Source organism: Penicillium antarcticum (genome assembly GCF_028974205.1).
Source record: "Penicillium antarcticum strain IBT 31339 chromosome Unknown utg000007l_segment0_segment0, whole genome shotgun sequence".
Lineage (NCBI taxonomy): Eukaryota > Fungi > Ascomycota > Eurotiomycetes > Eurotiales > Aspergillaceae > Penicillium > Penicillium antarcticum.
Window position 1 is genome coordinate 1,003,695 of NW_026695305.1, and position 12,347 is coordinate 1,016,041.

At 46.6% G+C, this 12,347-nt stretch overlaps 3 protein-coding genes across 3 annotated transcripts; 1 reads left to right on the forward strand and 2 right to left on the reverse strand.

The window, feature by feature from the left end:
- Positions 1–2,623: 2,623 nt before the first annotated feature.
- On the reverse strand, positions 2,624–3,148 carry N7508_007523 (DUF3176 domain-containing protein; the record flags this gene model as incomplete). The annotated part of the gene is made up of 2 exons (XM_058465587.1): positions 2,624–2,762; positions 2,826–3,148. 2 exons carry the CDS (start codon positions 3,146–3,148, stop codon positions 2,624–2,626), a joined length of 462 nt encoding a protein of 153 aa, XP_058317989.1.
- Positions 3,149–4,773: 1,625 nt separating this feature from the next.
- On the reverse strand, positions 4,774–5,501 carry N7508_007524 (uncharacterized protein; the record flags this gene model as incomplete). Its single annotated transcript, XM_058465588.1, has 2 exons — positions 4,774–5,376; positions 5,433–5,501. 2 exons carry the CDS (start codon positions 5,499–5,501, stop codon positions 4,774–4,776), a joined length of 672 nt encoding a protein of 223 aa, XP_058317990.1.
- A 2,907-nt stretch (positions 5,502–8,408) lies between these two features.
- On the forward strand, positions 8,409–10,844 carry N7508_007525 (uncharacterized protein; the record flags this gene model as incomplete). Its single annotated transcript, XM_058465589.1, has 3 exons — positions 8,409–8,914; positions 8,965–8,999; positions 10,327–10,844. 3 exons carry the CDS (start codon positions 8,409–8,411, stop codon positions 10,842–10,844), a joined length of 1,059 nt encoding a protein of 352 aa, XP_058317991.1.
- Between the last annotated feature and the right edge of the window lie 1,503 nt (positions 10,845–12,347).

Sequence of the window (12,347 nt, forward strand, 5' to 3'; positions counted from 1 at the left end):
CCGCGAGGAAAACCTCGCTTATCGAAATGAAGGCCTCAAATTCTAAGATACGTCAAAAAGTAGTACTAAAGGTTCTTATAGACTGCGCCAAAACCCGTAATGCCTAAATCCCAAAACCTGACCCGTACTAACCAGACCTCGTGTAAATCATTTATGGGAGATGGTTTTGCAGCTGAAAAACCCAAAGCACGTGACTTTACATGCTCAGACAGGCGTCGACGTTATTAGCCCGTAAAAGTCGATAATGGCTAGTATTCTGAGGTAAGTCAAAAGATCAAAGTGTGTATCTGAGTATCTCTAGCCTCTATTTCTGAGTTAAGTCAGAAAGTGAGGTGTAATGTAATAATGTAAGTCTTTATAATTAGACGTACGACCATACTCCCTCGGGTGTGTTAAGATATATATCTACACATTTACAGACAAATTCTGATCTGGTAACCATAACGTTCGGATATTAGAAATTCATCCGTAATTAACTCAATACGAAGCTTTCTGAAATCAGATACAAGGTGATTTCGAAAGATTCCGACATATTAAGGTGATACTACAGCAATATTCGATAGACAAACCAGAACAGCTGTAAAAAACAGTAATTAAAAAAGATGACTACGCAAGATTATACAACCGAAATAGGAAAGGTCGCAAAATTATACAAGATTGAGGTTACGTGAGGTTTTTATGAGGTTAACCACACCTCGGCGAGGTGCGGTTGAGGTTTTTGGAATCCAGTCCTCGCAAACCTCATGCCGCGGTCTAGTCAAGCCTGTCACTGATAGGCAAGACATGTGCAGTTCTCTTACGTTTTGTACGTATCTACATGAACAGACATGGTGGGGTTGTGAAATAAGAAAAGATCGGCGGTTCTGAATTAACACCACCGAATCATAGCTCAATTCAACACCATCAATTTGCCATCGCGATCCCTCATGTATATAAGATCTTGACCTGGCAAACGGTGTGATTATCAAGCCGCAAAGAAATGTTAGGCTCGATGTGAGGCGAACGCCGGAATTGTTCAATCAATTTCTAAGGATATGAGGATTAAACGGAAACACTCCGAGTAATGGCTGCTCTGGTCAGAACAACCACCAACGGCCGCAAAGTAGAGGTTTCAGATATAACCAACCACCTTTCAGTTTGTCCCAAATATTTCTCCTACCTTCCTGCTTTGGGTCCTCTCAGCATGCTTTGCTTTTAAGCTGCTCAACCTGAACCATTTTGGCCGACAGCTTCACGGTCCGTCCTACTTTTTTTTAGCACGGTCAAGGTCACGAGCAAGGTCACTATTTGTTCTTGCTCGCTTCTTGCTTGCTGCTTTTCCATACTCCTCTTTGTTTGCGTTCTCTATATCCTCCAACGTTCCATCCTTACTCTCTGAAATAGTTTGACTTGTAGCTTCCTGGTGCTTTTTAGACTTTTTAGATGTCTCAGCTGGGCTTTCAGTAGCATCGCTATCCCTTCTTCCTCTCTTCTTGCTCTTTAACTGCCCTGCATCCGTCTGGGCTCCACCTTTTTCTGGTTACGGTGGTTTTGCCTGCTCCACTGAAGGGCCCACTTTTGGATTATTCGGATCTCTTCGCCCAGGTTGAGGCAAAGAAATTGGATTCTTCTTCATTCTGAAAATTCGAGGAACGGGCGTGGGGGGTTTATTGTGCAGCCTTGCGTAAGTTTTGCGACGTGTAGGTATCAATAATCCAGTCATTCAGTTCATCTATTTTTTTTTTTGGCGTCGCACTTAGGAGCTTGCTTCTCATTTCCCAGCTTTTGCTTTGACCATCGATTAGCAAGTGAAGATCATCTGGTAATATATCTTGCCATTCGACAAAAACAATTTTGTTAGGAAAAGGAGATTTAGTGTCGTCAGTCCCTGCAGGAGTACGTCTTGTTTTCCTCGGGTCGGGTGATAATATGACAATTCCCAGTATTTTTTTGACATTGTAGTACCCGTAATTTCGACGCCCAAACTCGTTCCGAAGATCCAGTATTAACTTGGCGGTGCCGGAGACTTCTGTAAGAGTGTCAAGCTCATCATTGCTCAGCTCGTTGGTCCCTGGACTTCTAGCCCACAGCCAACTGCGGGTTGGGGCGTGGGCTTGAAGTTTAGGCCCAACCCGGCCCATTGCGGAGGCCTAGATCTGATAACGCTTCAACAGTAAGATCCAGATAGAACAATCAATGCATCTCAAGGGGACACCTCAATACTAGCACATACCGGTATCTGTCAATCCGACAAAATGTCAAATAAAAGGGGCCCAGAACGGTGTATTGTAAATGTACAAAAAACCAAGACCAAATAACTTTACCACAAGAGGGAGTAAGGCCAACCGCCCCACGAGTCGACACCAGTTAATTCCTATATTTCTGGCTCGAGTAGACTAATAGGCACTTTAATTTACTGGTTGCGCTAAAGGTTGAGGGCCATCATTATGCACTTGCTTGTATATGCAGTAGTTGGCTGTACCGCCCGATTAGGCAATTGTGGATGTAACTTGCCGGGGAGCTTTCCCCGATGTCAACCGATGGAGACACCCAAATGACATTGAACATAATTTTGATGGGGGATACGACCGCTATCCTACGTTTAATGTCTCCGTTGAAGCTGGGTTTGGACTTTCTGGGTACACTACGTCGCCCTTGGTGTACTGCTGTGTTCGCGCGCTTTAACGAATTCCGTTCCCTGCCGCAGTAGCACCAGCTGTTGCGAGAATGGGTCCAAGGCAATGGCGAGCAAGGTCAGAAAGGCGCCGAGTTGGACGGATATTCTTTATATCACTATCGATTAGCGTCTTGTAAAGCGAACAGGAACAGATCGGGCCGCTACTCACGACCTTCGTGTCTTCCAGAGAACGTTAAACCCCCCAAGCGAACCACGACTCGCTGAATCCATCCGCTCAAAGTCGATCAGCGGGCGTTTGTCGCGGGAGAACAGGATCGATTTCCACTGGCTGATGCACTCGGAAGTTGCATAGATCAAGGCTGCCTTCATCGCGGGTATCGACACCAGGGTGCTGAGCGTCACCCCGTACCAGTCGTAAATGGGCCGGTCTTCAAAGACACTGAGCAGAACCACTATCTTTTCCGTTCGTTTGTTGTTTGATAAGGTAGACTGGAGAGGGATCAAGCTCAATTGGTCATAAATGACATTCATTATACGGCTGGCTATGCATAGAGCCAAGCTGATCAATCTCAAGTCCGAAAGCACTACCGAGCCGTAAGACTTGAAATTTTAGCCAGCTTCGATCGTCGCGATGTCTTTGCGGGTTCCAAGCAAACTTGCCGGAATGAAGGAATGATAGCAGAACATGAGATGGCCACCGGGTAATGAGACACGTATACTCGAAAAATTGCCATATATGCACAAATTTATAAGCGCCCCTTATACAGTCAGTGGACATAAGTTCTTGCATCCCCCTATGGCCCCACCTAGCTCACCGCCACTATAGATTTATACCGCCTACCTAAAACGCGTAGTATAGAACCACGCTAACATACGCGCAGTTTTGTCAAAAACCCAGGATTTGTCTCTTTGAAATTACTACTTTTTATATGCTATACCCTTTCTGCTACCCTCTCTCACTATGGTAACTCGCTCTAAGGATCTTACTCCTGCTATACGTGAGCGTATATGCGAGCTCCATGCTATTGGATGGGGGTATAAGCGCATTCATACCCGCTATCCCTATATTCCGCTCTCTACAATCCGATATACTGTGAAAAAAGAGAGCGAGCGACGAGATGGCGTGTCAAAGCCGCGATCTGGTAGGCCAAAAAAGCTTACTGAAGCCGATAAAGGACGTGTCTTAAACGCTATCCATGGAGACCCGAAGATTACGGCCGAAGACCTCCTTGCTGAGGTTGATCATAAGGTCAAATACCGCTCTATACAACGCCTTTTGAACACTGAGAACTTACGCAAGTGGCGGTGTAGCTGGCGGCCCTTTCTTAAAGAGGAACATGCGCTAAAACATCTTCGTTGGGCCTTCCGCTATCGACACTTTACACTTGAGGATTGGGCCCGTGTTTTTTGGTCTGATGAGTGTACTGTTGAGCGTGGGATTGGTGTCCGCCGAGAATGGACTTTCATCCGCCCGAAAGACCAACCAAAAGAAGGACAATGTCAAGGATTACCTTCACGAGGGAAGCAAGTGAAGCAGATGTTTTGGGCTGCATTTTCTGGCGCTACCCGGCGCACGGGGCTTATCCCGCTCTTCGGGGACCCTGAGGCTGAGCGTACTGGTGTTACGGGCCTAGTCATTGAGGATTTATACCGCCGGATCCTACCTATCTTACTCATGAATCAAGATAGCATTTTCCAGTATGATAATGCTCCGACGCATACCGCGTATGTCGTACGGAATGCATTAGCTGAGATGCAGATTGAGGCTATGGAATGGCCTCCTTATTCGCCTGGTTTGAATCCAATTGAGAACCTCTGGGCGTTGCTAAAAGCTAAAATCTATGAGCTTCGGCCTGATCTTCTACATATGCGGAATAATGACACTACAAAGGAGATTCTAGTAGCTACTGCGCAGCAGGCATGGGATGAATTAGAGATACGGCACCTAGAGCATCTCTCTGAGACGATGCCGCACCGGGTGGAAGCTATTATTGAGAGCCAGGGGTGGTATACACCGTACTAGATTTCATAGTATGAATTCATGTGAGGTTTTTCACCGGCAGTATATTATATAATCAAGGGGGTATGGGGCTAGGGGTGCAAGAACTTATGTCCAGTCACTGTACTTCCAACATATAGATCACACTTTGTATTGCTTACATTACGATGCACCTACGGGAGCTGTATAACTTTGGTCGCTCTGTACCCCAAAACCTCCCTCTGACTTCTTTTGGTTCTTTTGATCCCTCGCACGCTGGGGTTAAAGAACCAGGAAGATTCAGCTCCCGAAAGCATCTGATAACATCATTAAATGTCGCCTCTACCTCAGCGTTATACTTGGCAGACGTTTCGTAATACCTGCAATCTAGCGACTTTGCTAGAATCCGACCTTCCTTCACAGTGACTTCACGCTGGGCTTGCAAATCGCCCTTTGTACCGATCAGAACAATAGGCGAACGACAAGGACGGTGGGAGGGTGACTGCTGAAGAGTGTTTTCGATGCTCATATCGTGTTTCACTTTTCTGATTTGGTTATAGTACGCTCGTACGTGAGAAAATGACGACCAAGAGGTTACGCTGTACGCAATGATGAAAGCTTCCCCGTCGCGGATATGCTCCTCGAGGAGCGCTGCATGCTTTCCACGGCCTGCGGTGTCCATTATTTCGAGGATGCATGGGCGGCTATCAACCATTACTCGTGTGCGATACGAATCGTCTAGCGTTGGCTCTAGCCCTTCAGCAAATTGATTCAAGCAAAACTATGCATGATGTTAGTGCCGCGGATGGTGACAGGAGGAAGAGAAACATGACTTACCCGAGTAGCTAGTGCCGATTTTCCAACATCTTCATCCCCTACCATTACAAGGGTCACCTTATCGGTCATAGGATCGGACACCTACAAAAAGGTGCAATGGCGATGAACAATCTGAAATAGCGGCTTCAGTCACAAGTCACAAGTTATGCGAATGGCTTCAGATTAGATGGCCACCGAGTTATCGGGGGGATACAAATTTGGTTCGCGCAATATGTACAGTAGAAATCTTTGCCTCGCACAGGCAGTAGTTCTTCAATTATGGATTTCAAGTTAGCGAATTACAGGAAACCGTCTGACGTCCTCTTTACGTCTGACATTTTGCGGCAGAAAAGCTCTTGACGCCATATGGGTGGGTCCACCAGCCGTCTGAAACATCATTGATTGCTTGGATTTGGCTGCAAAGGTTGGTTGGTAATCGTGACTAATCAGCCTCCCTAAGGTGGTTCCCGGCCGGTCCGTCATCCCTGCCGGTCCGTCACCCCATCGAAACTTCAAATTTTTTACATTTTTTTAACGCCATTTAAACAACCAAAACACTATAAATATCATTAATCTATGCTTTAGGGCATTTATTAAAAGAATGCCCTTTCTGGTTATAACCAGAACAGGTAATTTGACGACGTACAGGGCGCAAAATAGGAAGTGTAGGTTCAACCTTGGGTTCTGGAGTAGGTGCAGGTTCAGATTTATATCTTGTACTAACACCTCCCTCATCACCAGCTTTGGTAACAAGGTCCAAAATCTCTGTTAAACAACCTATGTTAGATATCCGCTCCTTTGATTTCTCCCTCTTTTTCGTCTGCTTTCTATTGCCCTCCCGTAAACGCTTGATTTCATTCCGCATCAAGACATGCTCGTGAACTAGCTTAACAGACATATTATAAAACTGTTGAAGATCACGCTTTGTAGGCGAAGAGATCTTATCAGTAGCTGAACTTAGACCAGAATCGAGCCTAGATTTGCTTTTTTCTAGTTGCTTAGTCGTCCGAGGGATTCCGGTAGAGATATTGCTACCTGATGTTGAACCTTGTGAAACTGGTCGATCCGGTAGAGGCGGAGATTGAAGGCGAATATTGAGCTTTGATAACACCCGATCGGGGTCTAATGGCACCAAATCAGTAGCTGCGAAGGCACTATGAATGATAGACTCTTTCAATGAGTCCTGACGAGCCGCTGGAAAGATATCAAGAAAGTCATCTTTTTCGATAGAATCGATGCCTAATCGGGTATATTCCGCAACCCGCCTTCCGTAAGAGCGCTTTAACACAGCAAAACAACCGACATCTAGAGGCTGTAAAAGATGAGAGGCATGCGGAGGCATGCAGATTGGAATAATATTGTTTTCCTGGCAAATTTTGCTGTAAGATGACTATCGTGGCCATCGAGGACAAAAAGACGATGTTTGCCTTTCGTCTGACTTGTTGTATGTGGAATAAAGTGTTTTTGGAGCCAATCAACGCCAATTTCATTGCTTGTCCAGCCGTTTGGACTAACGTTAAGAGCCCAATGCTTTGGTAGGCCGTCAAACCATCGTACCATAAAGTGTTTCCCCTTGAAGATAACGTATGGTGGGAGCGCTCGCCCAGAGGCGCAAATTGATTCGACAACAGTTACCCATTCACGATTGCCAGGTTGTAGAACGCCCCTCCGACCAGTGTTAAATGACTGTGTAATAACCTTCGTTGTTGCACTAACTCCCATCGCAAACCCCGATTCGTCAAAGTTGTAGATATCATCTGAAGTGATACCATATTGAGAAATCGTTTTTTCGACAAGCTTAAACCACTCAATAATGGTATTTGGGTCTTCCATTAAAGCGTCTTTATAGTCATATTTGCGAGAGAATCGATTAGTGAGCTCAGGATGTCGTTTGATGTATTGTGTTGGCCAATTTTTGCCAACGGTCTGGGAGGTATGATCTCCGCGGTGTTGGAGTAGTAAATTGGCCATATCTATTGAAATAGCGATCGTAAGCGCAGCGCCTCTCTGATCCATAAAAATTAACCAGTCCTGAATTGATTCCTCTTCTAGCTGTGTGAATTCATGGCCTGTAGCCCTTGCTTCATACAAATTAGGAATGCCTTTCATCCGATCTGTTGTTGTTCGGAGGTATGAATTGACTTGTTATTTCAGGGGGATACATGAGCCTATATATACAACAATTAGCCAAGTTGATTGGAAATCAACTTGGTCGTCTGTATAGACACTTCGGAATTAATTCCGACGGTGGCTTGGTTCCTGATCTGCACCATTCTCATATCACAACAGTAGTCACCAACACACAGTACGATCACTCCGACCAGAATCAACCACCAAGAGCCTGGAACTTATTCTATTTAGGAAAACCTACAGTTTTCAGCGCTGGATTTTCTATATGATGGTAAATTACATCAAATTTCGTGAGTATTGTTGCTCCATTGCAACATTCAGCCATGCATCGCCCAAAACAGTGTTTGATAGCAGCGAAGAAATTAAGGCGAGTCATCAATCTATCCATCCGAAAAAGGAAAACCTTGGCAAAATTATGCAATCGCGGCTCTATGGGGTTCGAACCGCAACAGAACCGCGTAGAACCGCACCATTTCGAGGTCTACATAGAATAGACCTGTCACGTCTTGTTCGGCCGCTGTCAACTGTCGACTGTTAACGTTAAACGTTACTGTGACTGTGTTTTTGATAGGTTCATCTACACGGAAATACTCTCCACATCAAAACCTGAACATGACATCACCAGCTTCATTTCTTCATTTAATACATTTTGAAGAAGAGATGATCGGTTCGAGACAATTCTTCGAAGAATAATTGAGAAAATTCAAGGCCCAATTTGCCACTATTAAGGCAGGGGATGTCAATCTCTCTTGCGGACAATCTACTTCGATGTCATTGACCTGACGTCATTACTGTCCTTGTTTCTCCCTACAAAAAGCTCTCATTTCTGTTTTCTTCTCCATATCCACTCTCATATACACATCCATAATGGCGGACATGGGCATTGAAACGACAGAGGACCCTCTTCACTGTCCAGCATTTACCAACAGACCCTCAAAAAACATCCTCAAAGACGAACAATGGAAACGCCATTCTCTATACCACAATCAGAGCGAGGAGGAATTTGGACCTGCCATTTGGCGTGCCGAATGCCTCTGTGGAAAGAACATTTACCTTCTCAAACAAGATAAGCCTCTGAACGCCAAATTTTGTCATTGCCGTGGATGTCAGATCACCCATGGTGCACCCTTCCAATGGGCTTCTATCTTCCATAAACATGATATGCTGTTTACCAGTGACTCTGGTGGATTGGTTTTCTATTCTGCTACGCATCAATCCCAGGAATATGGTCTGCCAACCAAGGTATCCTGTTCCAATTGCCGCACGCTCATCATGGATGAAGAACGCAATGTCTGTCTCATCTTCCCTCAATTGATTGTACTTGAGGGAACGGACGATGAGCAAAGAGTGAAAAGAGAAGCGTTCAAACCAACGTATGTATATTGCCATTCTGTTGTCTACAACTTTCTAACAACCTTGATAGATGTCATATTTTCTATGAATCCTTCCTCAAAAAGAGTATAGTTCAGGGAAAATCCTCCCATTTAAATAGGGTCTCTTTCTCAATGAGAAAGAGACCTGAGACTTAAACACCTCTCTGGAATAGACTGTTTACATGCTCCAATCTTCTTCTATCTTTTGACATCGTATAACTTAACAGAATATATCTTCGCGAGGGCCAACGGCCAACCAATGAATATATCTCGCACCACATATCAACATTAACAGACAAGGGAGCCGGCGTCCAACTGCGCTGAAACCCTAGCAGTATTGGAAGGTTCTGCTCGCCCCGCGGTTGTAATCGTTTCGGATATTGCATGGTTGAAAGGGTCATTGTCCGTCCACCACTTGCAAGAGGGTTCAAGGTCCAGGTTATCAATCGAAAATTACTATTCGTTCTGGGATGAACAACACGGCGTACTGCTGCGCGTAACGGGTTGTTGCGCATACTAAAGTCCAGTTAGCGTTGACACAACCCAAATGGTAAAAGACGGGATGGGTTGAAATAGTACATTTGTGCACATGCTGACTTGTGAAACACAACAGATAAATTACGGGAACTCCGCTATTGGAGATCCAAACAATATGGACAAACAACATTTCCGGCGGCATGGATCGAGATCAACCTGATTCTTCGTACCACGATGATGAAACCGTTGCTTCTTAGTTTATTTATAGCATTCAATGTTGTCCCGAGCTACTTTTACCAACTTGGTGTTCTTGGACGGGGATGACGTCCTTTTTCAATGAGACGGACTTCGTCGACATTAGCATGAACAGTGTGTTCGACATCGCTGTGCGGATATGGCTTTGTTTGCGGCCTCCGCCGCGAGAAATCTCGCATACTTCTTGCTCCTTGTCACCATTAATATTTGGATTAACAAAAAGATTCAAAAACAACAGCTTAGTGCTATTTGGGATGCGGTGCTGACCTTTACAGTGCGTGTGGGTTGAAGGGGCGAATGGGGCCCGGCAGCACACAAATTTGACAATGGCGTGGAGCGTGGACGGAAGCGCATCAATTTTGACGCCTCAAAGTTATTCATAAACTCCTTGTTATGCGTATGGAGGGCGTTCTTGTCGTGTTTCAGTTCTATGGGCCCGATTCCCTAGTTTGAAATGATATTTCAGTGTCAAGGATAAGAAGGCGTTAAGCAAGTGATTTGATCAAACGTTTTCATTACAACTGGCAATCTGAAGGGATAAACAAGTATAAATCCCGGGGTAAAGAACTCACGCTGAAGATCAGTTTCAATTTCGTAGACGATCGTCACACCTCTGCAACCGCTGGTCGGAAAGTAGAGAAAAAAAGGGAAATCTTCTGTTACTAAGAGGATGCTCGAAGAAAGAGATGCCCAGCTTGATGCGGAGCAAGATTCTTCTGGACAAAAGTCGACCTGGCGCAGCGTCTACAGTCTGATGCGATGCGCTCTATCGACATGCCCTTCGGGTGGGGCAGATCCAGTAGGGAAAAAACACTACCAACTTAACACGTATCATCTGAGACGTTTGGTTACATACGTTGAAAAAGGTGGGATTTTGGATGGCCATAACGATGTGCCAGAAGCGGTACGCGAAGAATTATATATGGAAGAGCAACAACGACAAGAGAACAGCAGCCGCAAAGGAGGCCATTTTATTGGAAATGGAGTACCGTATCCTCCTATCAATATTAATGTCCTGCTGTCGCAGTCTTCCGCCCCCGGGATAGACATCTCGGGTGCCCAGGCTGCTGCGGACTTGACGTCTCTAAGCCCGCTCGAGATACCTGGACCCAGGGATGAAGCGGTCAAAGAATATGGTGAGTGGCAGGTATCAAATGTCACTGATGATCCCCTCAAGGCTGCATTTCGACAAATTTGAGATGTGATGCTCGAGGATGGTCTTGACCTTGAGCAGGTCTACAAGGATCAAGATCCGGGATTTTTCATCGGCAAGGGGATAAAGATGGGCATTGCTCGACGTTTTGTAGAAGACATTCGGCGCTGGGTCGAGAACGCAAAGGAAGCAATCCCTATTTATGAAATAATCTAGCTAGCCCCCAGTGAGCTCGCACTGGGCAGCAGCCCTCGCCAGGTTGTTGGGACAATGAATTCATACCTTCTCGTGGTGTCCGGTGTTAATCCCCGTTGGGAGACCAAAGTGAATTCGCCGTGGTTGTGCGGTCCGGCCCGGCGCGGTTGGCGCGGGGCACGACCGCACAACCACACCAAAATCAGGGGATAACGGCATAAGAAAACCATCCGACTTCTTCTTACCCGACTCGCACTCGGGCCCGATACTGGTCTTGCATTACCAGTGGAAGTGGTGTCGCCTAAGGAGAAGACAGGACACCCCTGAGCTTGCATACGGTCTGAGATCGCATCCTGCGAGATGTGGCGAGGTGGTAGTGAACCGGTGACACAGGCAGTCAAGCTGATATCGGACAGACCTCGTTCAAGGCCCAGAGGCCTCGTTAAGACTCGAACTCGTTAAGGCTCGGAGACATCGCTCGCTGGAGACCTCGTTAAGGCTCAGCCACGGGCAAGCTTCAGGGCGACTGCTCTTCGGGACACGGGCACCATCGAGACACGGGCATCCTCTTGGGAGACACACGGGCAATCTGAAAAATATTGGTATTTGACTGGTGGCAGTCGGCGGGACTCGTTAAGGCTTTGCCACGGGCAACCCGTCGATCCTGTCCAGACATCGGGGACCAAGCTTGGTTAGTGGAGAGCGACCAACATATACTGCCGGATGGAGCGTATGGAGGACTTTCTGCAAGACACGGTCGGCCTGGCGGAGGGAGACCTCCTCAGGTAACGCGAAACGAGAGTGAAAGCTCTCGCGGGGCGTGGTGTACAATGGCAGCCACTGCGGCAGGGTCGGGGCCTGTCAAGAGACTGTCTGTATAGCCCGAGAGGACGGATGCGCGTGTCGGTGTACAAAAAGCCGGGAGTCAACTACCCCACTCGCACTGGGGACCTGAGATCGACCTTGGTCGGTCGAAGCGGTGTCGTCCTAGTTGGCCTGCCCGTGATGTATGCTTAAGGAGCAAACTGAGAGACACCCAGGGTGAGAGGTGTGGTGAACCTCAAAAGACCAGAAGCCTCATTTATCGGGTGAAAAACCGGGGTAGTGGTCTATGCAAGTAGACCTGTCGAAGCTACTTAATGTCTTTTGGGATCGACCTCGAAGACCATGTCGCCCACAGCCAGATGAGCGACGATAGCACAACGACCGTGTATGCCGCAGAGCTACGCGCGATCGAGATGGCACTGGAGTCAGTTGTGAACAGTACAGAGCCCTGGGTCGCGCAAGCAAAGAATGGACTGGTCATCTTTGTCGACAGCCAGGCTGCGCTAAAAGCGCTCCGCCGACCTCGCA